Below are 25138 nucleotides of genomic sequence, written 5' to 3'. Positions count from 1 at the left end.
TTATATGGCCTTTATTATGTTGAGGTAGGTTTCCTCTATGCCCACTTTCTGGAGAGTTGTTATCATAAATGGGTGCTGAATTTTATCAAAAGCTTTTTCTGCATCTATTGAAATTATCATATGTTTTTTATCCTTCAATTTTTTAATATGGTTTTTCACATTGATTGATTTGGTATATTGAAGAATCCTTGCATTCCTGGGATAAACCTCACTTGATCATGGTGTATGATCCTTTTAATGTGTTGTTGGATTCTTTTTGCTAGTGTTTTGTTGAGGATTTCTGTATCCATATTCATCAGTGGTATTGGCCTGTAGTTTTCATTTTTGTAACATCTTTGTCTGGTTTTGGTATCAGGGTGATGGTGGCCTTGTAGAATGACTTTGGGAGTGTTCCTCCCTCTGCTATATTTTGGAAGAGTTTGAGAAGGACAGGGGTTAGCTCTTCTCTAAATATTGATAGAATTCACTTGTGAAGCCATCCAGTCCTGCGCTTTTGTTTGTTGGAAGATTTTTAATCCAGTTTCAATTTCAGTGCTTGTAACTGGTCTGTTCACATTTTCTATTTCTTCCTGGTTCAGTCTTGGAAGGTTGTGCTTTTCTAAGAATTTGTCCATTTCTTCCAGGTTGTCCATTTTATTGGCATATAGTTCTTGTAGTACTCTCTCATGACCCTTTGTATTTCTGCACCGTCAGTTGTTACTTCTCCTTTTTCATTTCTAATTCTGTAGATTTGAGTCTTCTCCCTTTTTTTCTTGATGAGTCTAACGGTTTATCAATTTTGTTTAACTCACAAAGAACAAGCTTGTGGTTTTATTGATCTTTGCTATTGTTTCCTTCATTTCTTTTTCATTTATTTCTGATCTGATCTTTATGATTTCTTTCCTTCTGCCAACTTTGGGTTTTTCTTGTTCTTCTTTCTCTAATTGTAAGGTTAGGTTGTTTATTTGAGATTTTTCTTGTTTCTTGAGGTGGGATTGTATTGCTATAACCTTCCATCTTAGAACTGCTTTTACTGCATGCCATAAGCTTTCGGTCGTTGTGTTTTCATTGTCATCTGTTTCTAGGTATTTTTTGATTTCCTCTTTGGTTTCTTCCGTAATCTCTTGGTCATTTAGTAGTGTATTGTTTAGCTTCCGTATGTTTGTATTTTTTACAGATTTTTTTTCCTGTAATTGATATCTAGTCTTATAACGTTGTGGTCAGAAAAGATACTTGATACAATTTCAATTTTCTTAAATTTACCAAGGCTGATTTGTGACCCAAGATATGATCTATCCTGGAGTATGTTCCATGTGTACTTGAGAAGAAAGTGTATTCTGTTGTTTTTGGATGGAATGTCCTGTAAATATCAATTAAGTCCATCTAGTCTAATGTTTCATTTAAAGCTGGTGTTTCCACACTTATTTTCATTTTGGATGATCTCTGTCCATTGGTGAAAGTGGGGTGTTAAAGTCCCCTACTATTACTGTGTTCCTGTGAATGTCCCCTTTTATGGCTGTTAGTATTTGCGTTATGTATTGAGGTGCTCCTATGTTGGGGCATGAATATTTACAATTGTTGTATTTTCTTCTTGGATTGATCCCTTGATCATTATGTAGTGTCCTCTGTCTCTTTTAATAGTCTTTATTTTAAAGTCTATTTTGTCTGATATGAGAATTGCTACTCCAGGTTTCTTTTGATTTCCACTTGCATGGAATATCTTTTTCTATTCCATCACTTTAGGTTTGTATGTGTCCCGAGGTCTGAGGTGGGTCTCTTGTAGACCGCATATATACGGGTCTTGTTTTTGTATCCATTCAGTCAGTCTGTGTCTTTTGGTTGGAGCTTTTAATCCATTCACATTTAAGGTAATTATCGATATGCGTGTTCCTATTACCATTTTCTTAATTGTTTTGGTTTTGGTTTTGTAGGCCTTTTCCTTCTCTTGTGTTTCCTGCCTAGAGAAGTTCCTTTAGCATTTGTTGTAGACCTGGTTTGGTGGTGCTGAATTCTCTTAGCTTTTGCTTGTCTGAAAAGCTTTTGATTTCTCCGTCAAATCTGAGTTAGATCCTTGCTGGGTAGAGTAATTTTGGTTGTAGGATTTTCTCTTTCATCACTTTAACTATATCCTGCCACTCCCTTCTGGCCTACAGAGTTTCTGCTGAAAAATCAGCTGATAACCTTGTGGGGATTCCTTTGTATGTTGTTACTTTTCCCTGCTGCTTTTAATACTTTTTCTTTGAATTTAATTTTTGTTAGTTTGATTAATATGTGTCTTGATGTGTTTCTCCTATGGTTTATCCTGTATGGGACTCTATGTGCTTCCTGGACTTGGGTGACTATTTCCTTTCCCATGTTAGGGAAGTTTTCAACTATAATCTCTTCAAATATTTTCTCAGACCCCTTCTTTTTCTCTTCTTCATCTGGGACCCCTATAATTCGAATGTTGGTGCATTTAGTGTTGTCCCAGAGGTCTCTGAGATTGTCTTCAATTTTTTTTCATTCTTTTTTCTTTATTCCGCTCCTTGGCAGTTATTTCCACCATTTTGTCTTCCAGCTCATTTATTCGTTCTTCTGCCTCAGTTATTCTGTTATTGATTCCTTCTACTGTATTTTTCATTTCAGTTATTGTTGTTCATCTCTGTTTGTTTGTTCTTTAGTTCTTCTAGGTCCTTGTTAAATGTTTCTTGTATTTTCTCCATTCTTTTTCCAAGATTTTGGATCATCTTTACTATCATTACTCTGAATTCTGTTTCAGGTAGACTATTTCCTCTTCATTTCTTTGGTCTGTTGGGTTTTTACCTTGCTCCATCACCTGCTGCATATTTCTCTGTCTTCTCATTTTTTTTAATTTACTGTGTTTGGGGTCTCCTTTTTGTAGGCTGCAGGTTCATAGTTCCTATTATTTCTGGTGTCTGCCCCCAGTGGGTGAAATTGGCTTCCTGGTTAGGGGGACTGGTGCCTGTGTTCTGGTAGATGGGGCTGGATTTTGTCCCTCTGGTGCGCAGGGACACATCAGGTGGTGTGTTTTGGAGTGTCTGTAAACTAAGTATGACTTTAGGCAGCCTCTCTACTAATGGGTGGGGTTGTGTTCCCGTCTTGCTAGTTGTTTGGCATGGGTCATCCAGCACTAGAGCTTGCTGGCTGTTGGGTGGAGGTGGGTCTTAGTGTTGAGACAGAGATCTTTGGGAGAGCTCTCGCTGATTAATACTACATGGAGCTGGGAGGCCTCTGGTCATCCAACATCCTGGACTCGGCTCTCCCACCTTGGAAGGTCAGGCCCGAAACCCAGCCTGAGCACCAAGACCCTGCCAGCCACACGGCTCGGAAGAAAAGGAGGAGAAAAAATAAATAAAAAAATAAAAAAACGAACAGGGCTTCCCTGGTGGCGCAGTGGTTAAGAATCCACCTGACAATGCAGGGGACATGGGTTCGAGCCCTCGTCCAGGAAGCTACCACATGCCATGGAGCAACTAAGCCCATGCGCCACAACTACTGAGCCTGAGCTCTAGAGCCCGCGAGCCACAACTACTGAAGCCTGCGTGCCGAGAGCCCGTGCTCCACAACGAGAAGCCACCGCAGTGAGAAGCCACGCACCACAACGAAGAGTAGCCTCTGCTCACTGCAACTAAAGAAAGCCCATGCACAGCAATGAAGACCCAATGCAGCCAAAACTAAATAAATAAATAAATTTATTAAAAAAAACAAAACTGAACAGAGACTCAAAACAAATGGTAAAAGCAGACAAAATCACACAAAGAAACATACACACACACACACACACTCACAAAAAGAGGAGAAATAAAAAAAAAAGGAAAAGAGCAACCAAACATATAAACAAATCCACCAATGATAACAAGCACTTAAAACTAAACTAAGATAAAACCAAAACCAAAAATAGACATAAAACCAGAAACAAATTAGACACAGAAAGCAAACCCCAAGTCTACAGCTGCTCCCCAAAGTCCAACGCCTTTTTTTGGGAGCATTCATTGTCTATTCAGGTATTCCACATACACAGGGTTTACCAAGCCAATTGCGGGCATTTAGTCCACTGCTCCTGAGGCTACACAGAGAAATTTCCCTTTCTATTCTTTGTTTGCACAGCTCCCGGGGTTCAGCTTTGGTTTTAGTCTCTGAGGGCGTGTTGGCCGCCCTCAGGCATGTTTCCTGCCCAGATAGGAGGGGGTTAAAGCAGTGGCTGATAAGAGCTCTCTTGCTCACTCAGGCCGAGGAGAGGGAGGGGTACGGCAGTCACAGATGGAATGCGGGGCATGTCTGTGGCAGCAAAGGCCAGAGTGACACTGCAACAGCCTGAGGTGCACCATGTGTTCTCCTGGGGAAGTTGTCCCTGGATCACGGGACCCTGGCAGTGGTGTGCTGCACAGGCTCCCAGGAGGGTGAGGGTAGTGACCTGTGCTTGCAAACAGGATACTTGGTGGCAGCAGTAGCGGTCCGTGCCCGCCTCTGGGGTCCAAGATGATAGCTGCAGCTCGTGCCCATCTCTGGAGCTCACTTAGGTGGTGCTCTGTCACCTGTGGGAACACAGAGCAGGAAGCCCCTCTCCTCGCGCACTCCAAGACAATGGTCTTTTGCCTCTTCGGCAGCTCCAGACTTTTTCCCAGACTCCCTCTCTGCTAGCTGTGGTGCACTAGCCCCCTTCAGGCTGTGTTCATGCAGCCAACCCCAGTCCTCTCCCTGGGGTCTGACCACCGAAGCCGGAGCCTCAGCTCCCAGCCCTCCCCCCATGTTGCACTCATAGGTGCAACACAGGAGCACCTCAATATATAAAGCAAGTTTTAGAATACTTGCAGTGATTTCATTTATAAAAATCTCAAAAACACCAAAACTAAACAATGTATTATCTAAGGAATCAAACATGAAAAGCAAATGAATGATAAACAAAATTCAGAATAGGGAGTTCCACTTGGGTGAGAGACACATAAGAGCCTTCTGGTTTTACTTGCTTTACTAATAATGTTCTTTTTAATAACTTAGGTGGTTAAGTATAGAGGCATTTACTATATCACATTTCTTTAGATCCTATGGATGACTTACTGTTAGTTTTTTATTCTATTCAACATCTAATAAAAACAAATGAGTAAAAAAAAAAAAAAAACTTATAGATCCTGACTTTAAGGTACTTAAAAACCTCAATTCAAAAGCAACACTAAATCACATAACTGCATTTATATTTTTCTCCACATATTAGTAGTGAACAATGCAGAGTTATCAGTATTCAAATAGTTAAACCCATCACTAGCACCAATTAGTGAAATAATCAGTAAAAAAATTAATCCCCATTCAGAGGGAAAAAAAAAAAGCCATGCCATGTCTAAAACCTAATGGCACTTACATTTACCTATTTTACTAAATGATTTGAGCTCATAGCTTGATCGATAAAGCAGGATAACCTTCAGAATCTGATGCAAAGGGCTGCCCTTTTTAACCTTTTATCAAGGCAGAACCAATAAATACAAGTTCAAAATATGGAAAAGTCTCTGTTGCCTCCCACTATATGATGATAAGGAAACTGCTAAAGTCACAAAATTTCACTTATACCCAAACCACTCTTTAGAGGCCTGAGCCTATGACCCAGATAAATGTCACACTAGCCAACTCCAGCTGACAGGGATTTTAGGAATGCTTTCCAACAGACATGGCACAGCTCTGGTGTATCAGGAAGAAGTCCCCACTGAACTTAGCTATAAAACAGATAGGTTACTAGAGACAAAAACAGGAAAGAACTTTTTTTTTTTTTTTAATGGTAAGAAAACTTTAACATGAGATCTACCCTCTTAACAATTGTTAAGTGTCAATAATAATTTACATTGGGACTTCCCTGGCAGTCCAGTGGTTAAGGCTCCACACTTCCAATGCAGGGGGCACATGTTCAATCCCTGGTCGGGGAACTAAGATCCCACATGCCACAGGGCACAGCCAAAAAATTTATATATATATAATTTACATTGTTGTGGGTACAATGGTAAAGAGCAGATCTCTAGAGTTTATCCATCTTACTTGACTGAAATTTTATGCCTACTAATTAGTAACTCCCCATTTCCCCCTTCACCCAACCCCTGGCAACCACTCTTTGAGTGTCTGATTTTGACTATTTCAGGTACCTTTTGTAAGTGGAATCACACAGTATTTGTCTTTCTGTGACTGACTTATTTCATTCTGCACAATGTCCTCCAGATGCATCCATGTTGTGGCACATTGCAAAATTCCCTTCTTTGTTAAAATTGAATAGTATTCTGGGCTTCCCTGGTGGCGCAGTGGTTTGAGAGTCCGCCTGCCAATGCAGGGGACGCGGGTTCGTGCCCTGGTCCGGGAAGATCCCACATGCCACGGAGTGGCTAGGCCTGTGAGCCATGGCCGCTGAGCCTGCGCATCTGGAGCCTATGATCCACAACGGGAGAGGCCACAACAGTGAGAAGCCCACGTAACGCAAAAAAAAAAAATTGAATAGTATTCTGTTATATATTTATAACACATTTTGTTTATTTGTTCATCCATCCATGGATATGTAGGTTGTTTCCACAACTTAGCTATTGCGAATGGTGCACAAAAGGAAAACTCTGCAATGAATAATTGAGGGGAATTTTCAGAGGGCCCCCTTTCCTAGGTTCAACTATAGCTGCTAAATACACACATTGAGAAAGGCAGGCCTAGCTTACAGGGTGTTCTTTATTCAAAGCCAGATCCGAGATTGATATCAATCAAAGAAAAAAAAGATTTATAATTGTTGAGCTGCCCAAGCATGAATAAGCAAATGCTTCATGTTAAAACTGTGAGGTCAAGAGAGGTTCAGGATCAAGCAGAAAGGATAATTATATTTATATTTGGTTACATTAAAACTTTAATATGGAGAGAATCCCAATGGTTGCTCTATAGAGTATTCCTGCCTATATTACATCAACTAAATGGATTTGCTATTAATACCAAAGACAATTCCTCATTTATAGAGAAGGAGCTACCATGCTAAAGCTCCTCCCTCCTGTCTAGAGCTGGGTATGTGTTTAGCAATGGGCTTATGTGTCTGTCATCCCCACCAAATTATTAAGACCAAACTAAAAATGTTGTAAGTATGCCAAATCTGAAACAGACTCACCCCCCAAAAAAAAAAGTGACTAAAACTTCTACCACAAGCTATATCAATAGTATAAGATCACATCTACTTCCAATAGCCCTTCAATCTCTAAAACAGTAACTCAGAGTTAAAGATTTGTTCAACTTTTTACTATCTACCAACCAAATGATGCTTGGTTTTCACAAGTTCTACTGGAATAAAAGTATAATTCATGACAAGCATTTATAATACAAACATGTCAATAAAAGGAGATCTCCATTCACCACCAGAAGTTTCTCAAACTAGTAACAATCCATTGACTACACTGTGAGAACTACTAGCAGCTTGGGGTGCTTCAATCCTTGGTTCCTGGGTTCCTGTACCAGTCCTACTATTATCCTATACTCCCGAGTAAATCAAAATGATTTAAATTTCACAAGAACATTTATTGAAGAGCAGTTAAACAGTAGCTAAAAAAATTGAAAAGAAAGTAAATTCAACCATAAGTGAGTAAATAAAGGACAGTACACCGATCACGTTGTATATTAGTCCAGCCACTACAAAGGATAATGTGAATGTAGCTATTACAGACATTCCCAATGTATTAGTTAAGACGTAAAAGTAAGCAAATTCCCTAAGATTATGTATATTATGGTACCATTCTGACAAAAACACATACAAGTATATGCACATAAATGTATATAAGAATATATAAATGTGTTTGTAAGAATACTCATCAAAAAACTCACAGAAATAATCACTGGGTAACTTCACCTGCATTTTCTAATTTTTTCTACAGCAAAAGTTATTTTTGTTTAAAAAAAAAAATCACAACCTCTCTAGACCTTCATCCTATTCATTTTTTAATAAGAAGCTAAGACAGTTGTACCCAAACACCAATCTTACAACAATATCTAGGCATAGTGTGAGGTAATGTGAGGAATTTAAAGAAAATCCCTAGAAATAAAAAGTATAATATGGTAATACCTCCAAGGAAGATGAAGATGAGTTCCAGAAACACTCCGCATTCTCAGGAACTTTGTTACCAAAGGAGAAAGCGTCTTAGAGGGCAGGTCTGCATTTCAAAGATGCTACATGTTGGAAGGGCAATTCCTTCCTCACTTTCCAACTCCAACATACAAGATGCCCACCCACTTACTTTCTTACTGAAGACCCAATCAGTCACCTTACATCACCACTGCTTCTTTGAAAGAACCTATTGCAAGAATTTGTTCAAAATGTTCATAACAAACGATGCTTCTCCATTTCATAGAATATGTTTATTTACTGCTTATATTTTTATTTTTTTAAATACATCTTTATTGGAGTATAATTGCTTCACAATGCTGGGTTAGTTTCTGTTGTACAACAAAGTGAATCAGCCATATGCACACATATATCCCCATATCCCCTCCCTCTTGAGCCTCCCTCCCACCCTCCCTATCCCACCCCTCTAGGTGGTCGCAAAGCAAAGAGCTGATCTCCCTGTGCTATGCGGCTGCTTCCCACTAGCTATCTATTTTACATTTGGTGGTGTATATATGACCATGCTACTCTCACTTTCCCCCAGCTTCCCCCTCTCCCCATACCGTGTCAAGTCCATTCTCTGTCTACGTCTTTATTCCTGCCCTGCCACTCGGTTCATCAGTACCATTTCTATTTTTTTTTAGATTCCGTATATATGCGTTAGCATATGGTATTTGTTTTTCTTTCTGACTTACTTCCCTCTGCATGACAGACTCTAGGTCCATCCACCTCACTACAAATAACTCAATTTCATTTCTTTTTATGGCTGAGTAATATTACATTGTATATTTGTGCCAAATCTTTATCCATTCATCTGTTGATGGACATTTAGGTTGCTTCCATGTCCTGGCTATTGTAAATAGTGCTGCAGTGAACATTGTGGTACATGTCTCTTTTTGAATTATGGTTTTCTCAGGGTATATGCCCAGTAGTGGGATTGCTGGGTCATATGGCACTTCTGTTTTTGGTTTTTTAAGGAACCTCCATACTGTTCTCCATAGTGGTTGTATCAATTTACATTCCCACCAAGAGTGCAACATTCCACTACACCCTTTCCAGCATTTATTGTTTCTAGATTTTTTGATAATGGCCATTCTGACCAGTGTGAGCTGATACCTCATTGTAGTTTTGATTTGCATTTCTCTAATAATTAGTGATGTTGAGCATCTTTTTATGTGCCTCTTGGCCATCTGTATGTCTTCTTTGGTGAAATGTCTATTTAGGTCTTCTGCCCATTTTTTGATTGGGTTGTTTGGTTTTTTTTAATATATATTGAGCTCCATGAGCAGTTTGTATATTTTGGAGATTAATCCTTTGTCTGATGTTTCATTTGCAAATATTTTCTCCCATTCTGAGGGTTGTCTTTTCGTCTTGTTTATGGTTTCCTTTGCTATGCAAAAGCTTTTAAGTTTAATTAGGGCCCATTTGTTTATTTTTGTTTTTATTTTCATTACTCTAGGAGTCCTTAAACATTTTTAAAACTTCCTTATATCTGACTGTAATAGTATTAGACATAAGGCTATGTGTGTAATAAAACTATTTACTGAACACTGTGTGAGGCACTTCGCATGCTCTTATTCACCTTCACCTCAGCTCCATAAAGAGGGTGTACCATTAGCCCTCTCATAAAATAGATGACTTACCCAAGGACATGGTCTCAAAAATTTTAAACCCAGGTCAGACTCCAAACCCAGGCAGGCTCCTTCCACTTATACTATACTACCTTTTAAGTTCTTATGCCTTATGAAGGGCTGCAGATCACTCAGGTCCTTCTCAGCAGATCCTTCTACTAAGGACAAGATAGCATCTGCCCTGGGGTGTTCACTAAGGGCTTGATTGCTCTTTGCTTTTCCTTCTCAGGCCCAATGACCTTTCTTCTTTCATTTAATGAACTGAGTGCCTACTGTGTACAAGGCACTTAAAAGAAATACAAAAATGAGTACAGCACAGCCTCCATCCTCAAAAAACTCTTACAAACTGTTAGGGACTACAAGTAAACTACTAAACTACTATTAAAATTGGTCAACTACTACTGAATAAGATGGATACATCTATAAAGAAATACCATCAAACATCAGGAACTCCTGAAAGGCTCGATTTCAAGTAAAACGGGTTTTCCTCATTAAAGGACCAAAATTTTTCTTAAAATTAAGCATCCTAAATAAAACTATTTCTATCTTCTTAAGCATAAACTCAGTATAACAATAAAAAGAGCTAACACTGATGAAATGCACTGCTATGCTAAGTGTTTTACATACACTTAGTATTTAGTCTTTAGTATTTAATACCAACCCTGATGTTGGTACTATTCATAGACCCATTTTAAAAGGCTATAACAAAAAACAAAGATTATCTACCTAAAGCACACAGCTAGTAAGTAATGGAGCTGTGATTCAAATGCAGTAGTCTACCTCTTTATTCTGCCTTTTGATACAATGACTCAAGCATTTTTTGACCACCTATTGCATAGAGCATTGTGTTGAGAAATGAGGATAGGGAACTGAACAAGATAGCTTCTTCATGACTTCACCTTCTGATTAAAAGACAGATAAACAAGAACAAAAATGAAATAATTACAGATTGTATAAAATGTTATAAAGGGAATAAGGTGGTGTGACAGGGTAACCGGGAAAGGCTTACTTCTGTTACGGCTCTTGTAGTTTTGTTCGGTTTGTTCCCAAAGACAAGCTGGCCAGATAGCCAGGCTGGGGACCAGAGGAGCAAGGAGAAGAGAAAAGACAGACCACTGCTAGTGAAAATGATCAGAGAAGTGGCACGAAGCCCTAGTTTCATCACAAATGTGGAAACTGGCTTAGGAAAAGTTAATGATTGATCAAGGTCTCAAGCTGGGACTGAAAGAATAGCTGTGATTTCTGAAGACAGAAATCTATGGGGCTAGAATCCTGCAAGCAATGGTAACTTTATTTGTTATAGGTGGCGGTAAGCATAGTGAGACTGTGCTATGCTAGGGGAGAAATAACTTCTGTACAAAAGGTTTTCTTCCTTTGATTTTTTTTTGTGTGTGTGTGGGGGGGGTGTTTATTTGCAAGGTGGGAAACTACAGCAGGGAAATGAACTAAGAGAAACTGGTGAGAAATTTTTAAAACTGACTAAAGGAGGTAGTAACAGAAATGAAGAAAGAGACAGCTTTGAGCACCATTCAGGATATATTTGACTACAGGTATAACAATGGGACTAGAAATATACCTGCAGAATCCAACATGAAATACCTACCGTACTGAATAAACCCTGCATGTTTTCACAAATGTGTTGGCATTTTTCCATAAACCCCAATGAGCCAATGTTCTTTCTACTGAATAAAACCATGCCTAAGAGAATATCACCCATCCCTGATGAATATGGCTTCATAGTATCTTTTTAAAATCCCAGCAGGTAAGTCTGTGTACATATTAATTCATTTAACATTACCAAATGCCAACTAAATTTAAGCACAACATAAACCACATTAGTCTACTCATGCGGTACACAATTTCCAAAGATAAACTACTGTTTTTTTGTTTTAAGTCCAGGTCCCACACAGGCCTCAACAAATTATAGAATTTGAAAATTATTTTAAAGAAACAAAAGGACTCAGACCACTTTTAGCATGTTGAGTAGTCCCAATGCTATTTTTAAAATAAGCAACACTTCTCCATGTGCAACTTTTTCCAAATGATACTAACAAGGTCAAGGATCATATCCTATCTGAAAACACCTGTACAACATAGCTAGGATCTCTTACAACCGCTTGTCTACAAGTGCTGGACCTTAAGGATTTTATTTATACGTTAATTTTACATACATCTTTATGTTTACACAGTTTATATTTGAAATATTTATATTATTGCTCTTATATATTTGTTTTCCTTCTATTCGTTTATATTTTTACATATAACAGTGCTACAGTGTACTGACCTTTAAAAAGAACCTCCTTAGGTTTCACCAAGATTTCACATTCATTGGATAATTTGGGCCTCAGAACAACCTTGTGAAATATGCAAGTAAAAGTATCATCTTCCCCTCTGCACAGAGGTGCTCAGCAAGATTAAGTAACTTGACTAGTTCAAGATCTCAGTCAACGGCAAGGCCAGGGCCCTGACCGTGCCTTCAGACTCTTTGTTCATGCTCTCCTCGCGGGACACTACCGATTTAGTACCTGAATATTCACGTGCCTCTCTTCAACAAATCCGGACTGTAACTAAAAGCCGTACCAATGCCGCCGGGCCAATACTCCGGGCGTCTAAATGCAGCCGGAACACTAGTGCTCTTCAGTAAACATAAACACCAGCACACGTTGCAGTCCGGACCCCATTCAGTGCTGGCTTTGCTCCACCGCACAAAACTTGTTAAAATACACTACGGCTTTAAAGCATAACTCTTAATGGAACTGTCTTTTTCACTCAGTGGTAAATTCAGTAAAACAGGGGTGACTCATACTGTTAACTTATGGTTTTGTAAATTAATAATTTTGGATGCCAAAGGAAAAGAATGAATTACACAGATCCCTCTCCATCCCCAACCCCAAAGTTGCCGAAGTGTCAATGCGCAGCAGTAAAACCTACGGACAGAGGTGGGTGGGGCTGGTATACCTCCTCTCTGCGACCCCCACCGTCCCAGGTAACTCACTCTTCAAAGGCCAGCGGGTCTCTTCCGACCCCCAATCCCGTAGGGACCAGAGTGACTACCCGGCCCCGCAGCCCCCAGCGACCAAGATCAGAGCCCTGCCGGGAGCTGCAGCTGTGACGACTCGCACAGCTGGGGCTGCCGCCTTCCCCCGGCGTCCCCACCTGTCCCGGGTAGCCCGCACACCTGGCAGCCCCAGCCCGGGCAGAGGATGCGCGGTGAGAACCGGCCCCTCAACGCGGGGCCCCAGCGCGGCCGAGCGACTCAGGGCAAGTCCGCTTCCGCCCCCAGCCCACATGGCCGCGGCCGCCCGCGCCAGTACCCAGCGTGCGCCCCGCGCGGCCAGGATCCGGTGGGGCCCCAGATCCCCCGGAGGAGAGAGGGGGCGGCGGCGCTTCAGACTGTGGGGAGGAGGAAGCGCGGCCGGCGCGACCGCGGGGGTAAGAGGAGGAGCATGTCCCGACCGGCGGCGAGGTCAGGCGGAGAGGGGAGGGGGGGGCGGCGGCGGCGGCGCCGCTGGGGAGCCGGAGTCTACCTGCGAGCAGAAGTACGAGCCCTGTATCCCCAGCTTGATGCAGGTGGGACACTGGAGCTTGGCCTCACTGCTGCAACCGTCCGTCTCGCACACACGCGTCTCCACGGCCGCCATGCTGGCTGGCTGATGGAGGAGCACCTCACCGAGGAAGAAGGGGAGGAGGGAAGGAGGAACTGCTGGGCAGAAGGAGGGCAGGGGTGGGGAGAGAGGCCGAGCCGGGGGAGGAGCTCGGCCCGCCAGGCCTGGGCGCGGGAGGAGGAAGATCACCGGGCCTGCCCAGACCACGCTGCGCGCCCCGCCCCCGCCCCGCGCGCGCAGCTGGAGCCCCGCCCCGCGGCCTTGGCCCCGCCCCCACCCGAGGCCCCAGCCTTCTCGCGGGCCCCGTGCACGTGGGGGCCGTAAGGGTACCTGGCAGGGCGTTCGGCCCCTGCGTGCTGTCCTGCTTGTAGCCGCGGCCAGCGCAACCTCCTGGCGCCCGGCGGAGAAGGCCCGGTGCGGCCAACTGGGAGAGGCCCTCTCAGTTCCTAGAGAGAGCTCCCCAGTCGTCCCTTACTGACTGGATCCCAGGGTCTTGAACGTCTCCCATACTCTCAGGCGGTTGGAAAGGGCGGTCCATTCCTCTGTGTTGATCCACCCGGCAACTCCTTGGAAAAGGAAAGTAATTCCCTTTTTAAAGTTCTGTTTCTCGCGGATAGTGTCTGATCTGAGGCCTGAGGACCACCGCTCATTCAAAAAAAAAGGAGCCAGGGAACTGTCAATGGAGAGGTGGGCTGGGGCTTGAGTCTGGCTTCCCTTGTGCCGGATTTTTTTTCACACCACCGCCCCTCCATTCACAATGTACAGTGCTACTGATGGTAACACAACTACTAGGTAGTCAATACAAACCGTAGTTTTTTGTATTATCCCAGTTGATAGTTTAAGAGGTAAATAGGGGAAAATTGTGTTGATCATGAAATGTCAGAGTTGATAGGAGCTTTAGAGTTCATCTAATACAAACCTCTTGCCTAAATCTCTTCAACTGCATCCCAGATCTGCCATTTTCTAATTTGTGCTTGAATACCTCCTGTCACCAGGGAAGAGAGGAACTAGTATTTTTTTTTTCTGATAAATTTTTTTAATAATATTTATTGAAGTTTAGTTGCTTTACAATGTTTTGTTCGTTTCATCTGTACCGTAAAATGAATCAGTTATATGTATACATATATCCACTCTTTTTTAGATTTCCCTCCCATTTAGGAAGTATTTATTGATCATCAACTTGTTAGCGCAAGTTCGTGTACCCAACGCACAGTGAGGGCAAACACCAAAACGTGGGCGTTTGGAGCAGAAAAAGGTTTATTGCAGGGCCACAAAGGAGACAGGTGACTCATTGCTCTAAAAAAATACCCAAACTCCTTAAAGGGTTTCAGCAAAGAATTTTTTTAAAAACCAGGTTGGGGGGCGGGGATGGGGGAGGAGTTGCAAGGTAAGTGAGCAGCTCACGCACAATTCTCTGATTGGCTGAAGGTGCAGGCAACAGGGAGGTGTCACAGGGATTAACATTATCAGTCCTTAGGCTATGGGGAGGTCTGGGGCTATGTGCTCATGGTCATCAAGTAGTTAATACCTTCCTTTCAGTGGGGGGTTTTCACATCTGTAAAACAACTATGGAAATGTGCATGAAATGCTGTTATCTAGGTACTTCAGAGAGAAACTAAAGAAGAGGATATGAAAAAAGGCCTGTCCCAGGAAGGCCCCATAGGGTCCTGCTCCATTACAAACTAAGTGCTGTGAACTTTGTGTTATCTAATCCATATTTTTAAAATACTTTCCATATTTGATAGATGAGAAAAGCTCTTTTTTTTTAATTTTCTTTTTTTTTTTTTTCTTGGCTGTGTTGGGTCTTCGTTGCTGTGCGCAGGCTTTCTCTAGTTGCAGTGAGCGGGCTTCTCATTGTTGTGGCTTCTCTTGTTGCAGAGCACGGGCTCTAGGCGTGTGGGCTTCAGTAGCTGTGGCACGTGGGCTCAGTAGTTGTAGCTCGCGGGCTCTAGAGTGCAGGCTCAGTACTGTGACACACGGGCTTAGTTGCTCCGCGGCATGTGGGATCTTCCCAGACCAGGGCTCGAACCCGTGTCCCCTGCATTGGCAGGCGGATTCTTAATCAGTGCGCCACCAAGGAAGCCCTCTTATTTAATTTTTAATTGCTTTGTTTTGTTATATAAGCAATAAAATAAATAATGTAATAAAATCAAATAATAAATTTTAAAATTTATATACACATGAGCAAAAAAGAAATCAAGCACCAAATATATGTATATATGTATGTGTATATGATATGTGTATATGCACATATAGTACATATATAGAATATTTTAAACGAAAACTGGACCGTACTATGCAGAGTATTTAGTTACCTGTTTTGTTCAAGTTGTGAACTTCCTTTATTGCCATCAGATATACTTTATTCCAGGGAATTCCCTGGTGGTCCAGTGCTTAGGACTCCACACTTCCACTGCAGGGGTCACGGTTTGATCCCTGGTTGGGGAACTAAGACCACATATGCTGTGCAGTGCAACCAAAAAAAAATATATATATATATATATATATGTACTTTTTGCACATAATTTTAATGTCTGCATAATATTCCATTGTATAATTTACAGAGCCAAATTAAGTAATAATAGACATTTAGGTTATTTTTACTTGTTATGGATTATAAACAAGGCTTCTGTGAGTACGTTTTTAGTTCAAACTTTATATAAATCCTTACTTACTTAGGATATAGTCTTAAAAGTGGAATTGCTGCATCAAAGGATTGTCACTGTTGTTTATTCTTTTTTATATAGTTTGCCAAATTTTTCCTCAGAAAATGTGTAAAAATTTACACTCTGGTCAGAACTGTATTAGAGATCTTATTTCCTGAGACCTTACTAGTGCTAGGTATTATCTATTTTTAATGTTTTTCATTTTGATAAATATGTAAATCTATTTGTTTTTAGATTATAGTAAGGCGAAACATTTTTCTATGATTATAGCACTTCCATTTCTTCTTTTATGTGTTTGCTTTTGTTAAAATTTCTTTTTTGCAGAACAATACTAAACAAAGAGTCAACACAACTTGGCCACAATACCATCGCCTAAACACATCAGTGTTTCATCTGTCCTAGTTACCTTCAATCCTTATTCACTTGCATATTAAATGTTTACATATTTGCAGTCATTGATGGAATATTTTGCTCTGCATTTTCACATAGCACTATGCCATGGATTACTCTTAGATTTAGAGAAGCAGTAAGTCCCATTCCTTTTCTACACAATAGCTCTTTATGTATTTGGTACTATCATGTCTTATGGTTTCTCAGCTCTTACAATATTCCCTTGTATTTTATAGTATGTTTATTTTATTTTATTTTACATCTTTATTGGAGTATAAATGCTTTACAATGGTGTGTTAGTTTCTGCTTTACAAAAAAGTGCATCAGTTATACATATACATATGTTCCCATATCTCTTCCCTCTTGCGTCTCCCTCCCTCCCACCCTCCCTATCCCACCCCTCCAGGCGGTCACAAAGCACCGAGCTGATCTCCTTGTGCTATGCGGCTGCTTCCCACTAGCTGTCTATCTTGCGTTTAGTAGTGTATATATCGCCATGCCTCTCTCGCGCTTTGTCACAGCTTACCCTTCCCCATCCCCATATCCTCAAGTCCATTCTCTAGTAGGTCTGTGTCTTTATTCCTGTCTTATCCCTAGGTTCTTCATGACATTTTTTTTCTTAAATTCCATATATATGTGTTAGCATACGGTATTTGTCTTTCTCTTTCTGACTTACTTCACTCTGTATGACAGACTCTAGGTCTATCCACCTCATTACAAATAGCTTAATTTCGTTTCTTTTTATGGCTGAGTAATATTCCATTGTATATATGTGCCACATCTTCTTTATCGATTCATCCGATGATGGACACTTAGATTGTTTCCATCTCCAGGCTATTGTAAATAGAGCTACAATGTACATTTTGGTACATGACTCTTTATGAATTATGGTTTTCTCAGGGTAATGCCCAATAGTGGGATTGCTGGGTCATATGGTAGTTCTATTTGTAGTTTTTTAAGGATCCTCCATACTGTTCTCCATAGTGGCTGTACCAATTCACATTCCCACCAGCAGTGCAAGAGTGTTCCCTTTTCTCCACACCCTCTCCAGCATTTACTGTTTTTAGATTTTTTGATGATGGCCATTCTGACTGGTGTGAGATGATATCTCAATGTAGCTTTGATTTGCATTTCTCTAATGATTAATGATGTTGAGCATTCTTTCATGTGTTTGATGGAAGTCTGTATATCTTCTTTGGAGAAATGTCTATTTAGGTCTTCTGCCCATTTTTGGATTGGGTTGTTTTTTTTTTTTGTTATTGAGCTGCATGAGCTGCTTGTAAATTTTGGAGATTAATCCTTTGTCAGTTGCTTCATTTGCAAATAGTTTCTCCCATTCTGAGGGTTGTCTTTTGGTATTGTTTATGGTTTCCTTTGCTGTGCAAAAGCTTTGAAGTTTCATTAGGTCCCATTTGTTTATTTTTGTTTCTTTTTCCATTTCTCTAGGAGGCGGGTCAAAAAGGATCTTGCTGTCATTTATGTCATAGAATGTTCTGCCTATGTTTTCGTCTAAGAGTTTGATAGTTTCTGGCTTTACATTTAGGTCTTTAATGCATTTTGAGCTTATTTCTGTGTATGGTGTTAGGGAGGGATCTAATCTTATACTTTTACATGTAGCTGTCCAGTTTTCCCAGCACCACTTATTGAAGAGGCTGTCATTTCTCCACTTTACATTCTTGTCTCCTTTATCAAAGATAAGGTGACCATATGTGCGTGGGTTTATCTCTGGGCTTTCTATCCTGTTCCATTGATCTATATTTCTGTTTTTGTGCCAGTACCATATTGTCTTGATTACTGTAGCTTTGTAGTATAGTCTGAAGTCAGGGAGCCTGATTCCTCCAGCTCCATTTTTCATTCTCAAGATTGCTTTGGCTATTCGGGGTCTTTTGTGTTTCCATACACATTGTGAAATTTTTTGTTCTAGTTCTGTGAAAAATGCCAGTGGTAGTTTGATAGGGATTGCATTGAATCTGTAGATTGCTTTGGGTAGTAGAGTCATTTTCAAATGTTGATTCTTCCAATCCAAGAACATGGTATATCTCTCCATCTATTTGTATCATCTTTAATTTCTTTCATCAGTGTCTTATAATTTTCTGCGTACAGGTCTTTTGTCTCCTTAGGTAGGTTTATTCCTAGATAGTTTATTCTTTTTGTTGCAATGGTAAATGGGAGTGTTTTCTTGATTTCACTTTCAGATTTTTCATCATTAGTGTATAGAAATGCCAGAGATTTCCATGCATTAATTTTGTATCCTGCTACTTTACCAAATTCATTGATTAGCTCTAGTAGTTTTCTGGTAGCATCTTCAGGATTCTCTATGTATTGTATCATGTCATCTTCAAACAGTGACAGCTTTGCTTCTTCTTTTCTGATTTAGATTCCTTTTATTTCTTTTTCTTCTCTGATTGCTGTGGCTAAAACATCCAAAACTATATTGAAGAAGAGTGGTGAGAGTGGGCAACCTTGTCTTGTTCCTGATCTTAGTGGAAATGCTTTCAGTTTTTCACCATTGAGGATGATGTTGGCTGTGGGTTTGTCATATATGGTCTTTATTATGTTGAGGAAAGTTCCCTCTATGCCTACTTTCTGCAGGATTTTTATCATAAATGGGTGTTGAATTTTGTAGAAAGCTTTCTCTGCATCTATTGAGATGATCATATGGTTTTTCTCCATCAATTTGTTAATATGGTTTATCACATTGATTGATTTGCATATATTGAAGAATCCTTGCATTCCTGGAATAAACCCCACTTGATCATGGAGTATGATCCTTTTAATGTGCTGTTGGCTTCTGTTTGCTAGTATTTTGTTGAGGATTTTTGCATCTGTGTTCATCATTGATATTGGCTTGTAGTTTTCTTTCTTTGTGACATCCTTGTCTGGTTTTGGTATCGAGGTGATGGTGGCCTCGTAGAATGAGTTTGGGAGCGTTCCTCCCTCTGATATATTTTGGAAGAGTTTGAGAAGGATAGGTCTTAGCTCTTCTCTAAATGTTTGATAGAATCCACCCGTGAAGCCATCTAGTCCTGGGCTTTTGTTTGTTGGAAGATTTTTTAATCACAGTTTCAATTTCAGTGCTTGTGATTGCTCTGTTCATATTTTCTATTTCTTGCTGATTCAGTCTTGGCAGGTTGTGCATTGCTAAGAATTTGTCCATTTCTTCCAGGTTGTCCATTTTATTGGCATAGAGTTGCTTGTAGTAATCTCTCATGATCTTTTTTAATTCTGCAGTGTCAGTTGTTACTTCTCCTTTTTCATTTCTAATTCTATCCATTTAAGTCTTCTCCCTTTTTTTCTTGATGAGTCTGGCTAATGGTTTATCAATTTTGTTTATCTTCTCAAAGAACCAGCTTTTAGTCTTATTGATCTTTGCTATTGTTTGCTTCATTTCTTTTTCATTTATTTCTGGTCTGATTTTTATAATTTCTTTCCTTCTGCTAACTTTGGGGTTTTTTTGTTCTTCTTTCTCTAATTGCTTTAGGTGCAAGGTTAGGTTGTTTCTTCGAGATGTTTCCTGTTTCTTAAGGTAGGATTGTATTGCTATAAACTTCCCTCTTAGAACTGCTTTTGCTGCATCCCATAGGTTTTGGGTCGTCATATCTCCATTGTCATTTGTTTCTAGGTATTTTTGATTTCCTCTTTGATTTCTTCAGTGACCACTTCGTTATTAAGTAGTGTATTGTTTAGCCTCCATGTTTTTGTATTTTTTACAGATTTTTCCTGTAATTGATATCTAGTCTCATAGCGTTGCGGTCGGAAAAGATACTTGATACGATTTCAATTTTCTTAAATTTACCAAGGCTTGATTTGTGACCCAAGATATGACCTATCCTGGAGAATGTTCCATGAGCACTTGAGAAAAATGTGTATTCTGTTGTTTTGGGATGGAATGTCCTATAAATATCAATTAAGTCCATCTTGTTTAATGTATCATTTAAAGCTTGTGTTTCCTTATTTATTTTCATTTTGGATGATCTGTCCATTCGTGCAAGTGGGGTGTTAAAGTCTCCTAATATGATTGTCTTACTGTTGATTTCCCCTTTTATGGCTGTTAGTATTTGCCTTATGTATTGAGGTGCTTCTATGTTGGGTGCATAGATATTTACAATTGTTATATCTTCTTCTTGGATCGATCCCTTGATCATTATGTAGTGTCCTTCTTTGTCTCTTCTAATAGTCTTTATTTTAAAGTCTATTTTGTCTGATATGAGAATTGCTACTCCAGCTTTCTTTTGGTTTCCATTTGCATCGAATATCTTTTTCCATCCCCTTAGTTTCAGTCTGTATGTGTCTCTAGGTCTGAAGTGGGTCTCTTGTAGACAGCATATATATGGGTCTTGTTTGTGTATCCATTCAGCCAATCTGTGTCTTTTGGTGGGAATATTTAGTCCATTTACATTTAAGGTAATTATCGATATGTATGTTCCTATTCCCATTTTCTTAATTGTTTTGGGTTCGTTATTGAAGGCCTTTTCCTTGTCTTGTATTTCTTGCCTAGGGAAGTTCCTTTAGCAGTTGTTGTAAAGCTGGTTTGGTGGTGCTGAACTCTCTCAGCTTTTGCTTGTCTGTAAAGGTTTTAATTTCTCCATAAAATCTGAATGAGATCCTTGCTGGGTAGAGTAATCTTGGTTGCAGGTTTTTCTCCTTCATCACGTTAAATATGTCCTGCCAGTCCCTTCTGGCTTGCACAGTTTCTGCTGAAAGATCAGCTGTTAACCTTATGGGGATTCCCTTGTGTGTTATTTGTTGTCTTTCCCTTGCTGCTTTTAATATGTTTTCTTTGTATTTAATTTTTGACAGTTTGGTTAATATGTGTCTTGGTGTATTTCCCCTTGGATTTATCCTGTATGGGACTCTCTGTGCTTCCTGGACTTGATTAACTATTTCATTTCCCACATTAGGGAAGTTTTCAACTATAATCTCTTCAAATATTTTCTCAGTCCCTTTCTTTTTCTCTTCTTCTTCTGCAACCCCTATAATTGAATGTTGGTGTGTTTAATGTTGTCCCAGAGGTCTCTGAGACTGTCCTCAGTTCTTTGCGTTGTTTTTTCTTTATTCTGGTCTGCAGTAGTTATTTCCACTATTTTATCTTCCAGGTCACTTATCCATTCTTCTTCCTCAGTTATTCTGCTATTGATCACATCTAGAGTATTTTTAATTTCATTTATTGTGTTGTTCATTGTTGTTTGTTTCATCTTAATTCTTCTAGGTCCTTGTTAAATGTTTCTTGCATTTTGTCTATTCTATTTCCAAGATTTTGGATCATCTTTACTATCATTATTCTGAATTCTTTTTCAGGTAGACTGACTATTTCCTCTTCATTTGTTAGGTCTGGTGGGTTTTTATCTTGCTCCTTCATCTGCTGTGTGTTTTTCTGTCTTGTCATTTTGCTTATCTTACTGTGGTTGGGGTCTCCTTTTTGCAGGCTGCAGGTTCGTAGTTCCCGCTGTTTTTGGTGTCTGTCCCCGGTGGCTAAGGTTGCTTCAGTGGGTTGTGTAGGCTTCCTGGTGGGGGGGACTAGTGCCTGTGTTCTGGTGGATGAGGCTTGATCTTGTCTTTCTGGTGGGCCGGTCCACATCTGGTCGTGTGTTTTCGGGTGTCTGTGGACTTATTATGATTTTAGGCAGCCTCTCTGCTAATGGGTGGGGTTGTGTTCCTGTCTTGCTAGTTGTTTGGCATAGGATGTCCAGCTCTGTAGCTTGCTGGTCGTTGAGTGAAGCTGGGTGCTGGTGTTGAGATGGATGTCTCTGGGAGATTTTCGCCATTTGATATTATGTGCAGCTGGGAGGTCTCTTGTGGACCAGTGTCCTGAAGTTGGCTTTCCCACCTCAGAGGCACAGCACTGACTCCTGGCCACAGCACCAAGAGCCTTTCATCCACACGGCTCAGAATAAAAGGGAGAAAAAGTAGAGAGAAAGAATTAGTAGAAGTAGGAAGAAAGAAAGAAAGGAGGGAGGGAGGGAGGGAGGAAGGAAGGAAGGAAAACATGAAAGAAAGAAAGACGATAAAGTAAAATAAAATAAAGTATGATAAAATATAATAAAGTTATTAAAATAAAAAATAATTATTAAGAAAAATATTTTTTTTAAAAACGGACGGATAGAACCCTACGTCAAATGGTGGAAGCAAAGCTATACAGACAAAATCTCACACAGAAGCATACACATACACACTCACAAAAAGAGGAAAAGGGGAAAAAATCATAAATCTTGCTCTCAAAGTCCACCTCCTCAATTTGGGATGATTATTCATGTATTCCACAGATGCAGGTACATCAAGTTGATTGTGGATCTTTAATCCGCTGCTTCTGAGGCTGCTGGGAGAGATTTCCCTTTCTCTTCTTTGTTCTCACAGCTCCCAGGGGCTCAGCTTTGGCTTTGGCCCCACCTCTGCGTGTAAGTCACCGGAGGGCGTCTGTTTTTCGCTCAGACAGGACGGGGTTAAAGGAGCCGCTGATTCGGGGGCTCTGGTCACTCAGGCCAGGGGGAGGGAGGGGCACGGAGTGCGGGGTGAGCCTGCGGCGGCAGAGGCTGGCGTGACGTTGCAGTGGCCTGAGCCGCGCCGTGCATTTTCCTGGGGAAGTTGTCCCTGGATCCCGGGGCCCTGGCAGTGGCGGGCTGCACAGGCTCCCCGGAAGGGAGGTGTGGCTAGTGACCTGTGCTCGCATACAGGCTTCTTGGTGGCGGCGCAGCAGCCTTAGCTTCTCTTGCCCGTCTCTGGGGTTCGCCCTGTTAGCCGCGGCTTGCGCCTGTCTCTGGAGCTCCTTTAAGCAGCGCTCTTAATCCCCTCTTCTCGCGCTCCAGGAAACAAAGAGGGAAGAAAAAGTCTCTTGCCTCTTCGGTAGGTCCAGACTTTTCCCCGGACTCCCTCCCGGCTAGCCGTGGTGCACTAACCCCTTCAGGCTGTGTTCACGCTGCCAACCCCAATCCTCTCCCTGCGCTCCGACGGAAGCCCGAGCCTCAGCTCCCAGCCCCGCCCGCCCCGGCGGGTGAGCAGACAAGCCTCTCGGCTGGTGAGTGCCGGTCGGCCCTGACCCTCTGTGCGGGAATCTCTCCGCTTTGCCCTCCGCACCCCTGTGGCTGCGCTCTCCCCCGCGGCTCCGAAGCTCCCCCCTCCGCCACCCGCAGTCTCCGCCCGCAAAGGAGCTTCCTAGTGTGTGGAGACCTTTCCTCCTTCACAGCTCCCTCCCACTGGTGCAGGTCCCGTCCCTGTTCTTTTGTCTGTTTTTTCTTTTTTCTTTTCCCTACCCAGGTACGTGGGGGGTTTCTTGCCTTTTGGGAGGTCTGAGATCTTCTGCCAGCGTTCAGTAGGTGTTCTGTAGGAGTTGTTCCGCGTGTAGATGTATTTCTGGTGTATCTGCTAGGGTTGGAGGGTCTCCTGCAGAGGCGGGGCATGGCTGTGCTCATCATGGGAACAAGGATACTGGCAGCAGAAATTCTGGGAAGTACTCCTTGGTGTAAGCGCTCCCAGAGTCGGCCATTAGCCCCACCAAAAGGCCTCTATAGTATGTTTAGATCCCTTGTAATCTTTGTCCATCTACTCTGGAGAAATTCCAGTTTGTTGACCTCTGTTGGGTTGTGTCCAGGACTGAGCTAATCAAATAGAGGAACAGGAATTTCCGAAAATTCTAGTTCAAAAGACCCTCAGGGTTCTTCGCAGGGAGACTAGAAACTCTCCTGCTCTTGCTGGCCATCTCCTCTGGAGGCTGCTGCTTCCTTGCATCTTTAGGAAAGCAGTGCTTGGGGCAGTTAAGAGCCCAGATGTTGTATTAAGATAGGCACACCTGGGTTGAAACCTCTACCTACATACCCCCTCCCTTAGTCATGTTTCCATGGGCCACTTGTTTAAACTCACTTTCCATATCAGAAAAATACAGATTAGAGTACCTACCTCATAGAGTTTTGTCATAATTAATTTGGAAACACTTTGTGAAGTGCTTAAGAGACCAATAAGTTATAATTATTATCAATACTAGTTAGCCTTGCCATCAGCTCCTCTTTCTTTGGTCCCCTTCACCCCCACAAGACAAGCTATTGAGTGATATAAACTTCTTAAGACCACCTTTATGGCTGGTTTTGGTTTTGGGGGGTTTTTTTGAGGTTTTTTTTTGGCTGCGTTGAGTCTCTTTGCTGCGCGCGGGTTTTCTCTAGTTGCGGTGAGCGGGGGCTATTCTTTGTTGCGGTGCGCAGGCTTCTCAATGCGATGGCTTCTCTTGTTGCGGAGCACGGGCTCTAGGCACATGGCTTCAGTAGTTGTGTCACATGGGCTCAGTAGTTGTGGCTTGTGGGCTCTAGAGCACAGGCTCAGTAGTTGCAGCACACGGGCTTAGTTGCTCCACGGCATGTGGGATCTTCCCAGACCAGGGCTCGAACCCATTGTCCCCCTGCATTGGCAGGTGGATTCTTCACCACTGTGCCACCAGGGAAGTCCCTGGCTGTCCTTCAGATAAGCAATTTTATGCTTTTGTTTAAGCATGAAAAAGTGACAAAACATAGATTTTTATAAAATTATGTCAGACATAGTCCTGTTGTATTCTTCTCTTCCTTCTTCTGAGATTTTTAAGTCAAAATCCCCATTGGACATCGGTTTCTGTTTTAATTACCTTGGGCAAAGTTCAGCAAACCCACTTACAGGCAGAAAAATGGACTTCAGAGTCTCAGATGAGAATTTGGCAATTCTGAGAGTCCTTTGGCCCTGGAGGCACTTGTTTCCCTGGACTTTTGCACAGAGAAAAGCATTTTTCAGGTAGTATCTAAGCACATGCCCAAA

The 25138-nt window shown here is 41.4% G+C and overlaps 2 protein-coding genes across 3 annotated transcripts in view; one reads left to right on the top strand and one right to left on the bottom strand.

The window, feature by feature from the left end:
• METAP1 (methionyl aminopeptidase 1) overlaps positions 1-13469 on the bottom strand; it is a 67947-nt gene extending 54478 nt beyond the window's left edge. For both annotated transcript variants that reach the window (XM_029234823.1, XM_029234824.1), the window contains exon 1: positions 13236-13469. In XM_029234823.1, coding sequence (XP_029090656.1) covers positions 13236-13349 — 114 coding nt within the window. In that variant the 5' untranslated portion in view covers positions 13350-13469. The remainder of the gene's footprint in view (positions 1-13235) is intronic.
• Positions 12912-25138, top strand: part of EIF4E (eukaryotic translation initiation factor 4E) — a 123631-nt gene continuing 111404 nt past the window's right edge. Inside the window, exon 1 of the mRNA XM_029234825.1 lies at positions 12912-13140. Within this exon, the coding sequence (XP_029090658.1) occupies positions 12912-13140 (229 nt within the window). The remainder of the gene's footprint in view (positions 13141-25138) is intronic.

Source organism: Monodon monoceros, unplaced genomic scaffold, assembly GCF_005190385.1.
Source record: "Monodon monoceros isolate NGI ecotype Baffin Bay Population unplaced genomic scaffold, NGI_Narwhal_1 Super_Scaffold_20, whole genome shotgun sequence".
Classification (NCBI taxonomy): domain Eukaryota; kingdom Metazoa; phylum Chordata; class Mammalia; order Artiodactyla; family Monodontidae; genus Monodon; species Monodon monoceros.
Note: the sequence above shows the minus strand (reverse complement) of the source record. Positions and strands in the feature narration are given on the sequence as shown.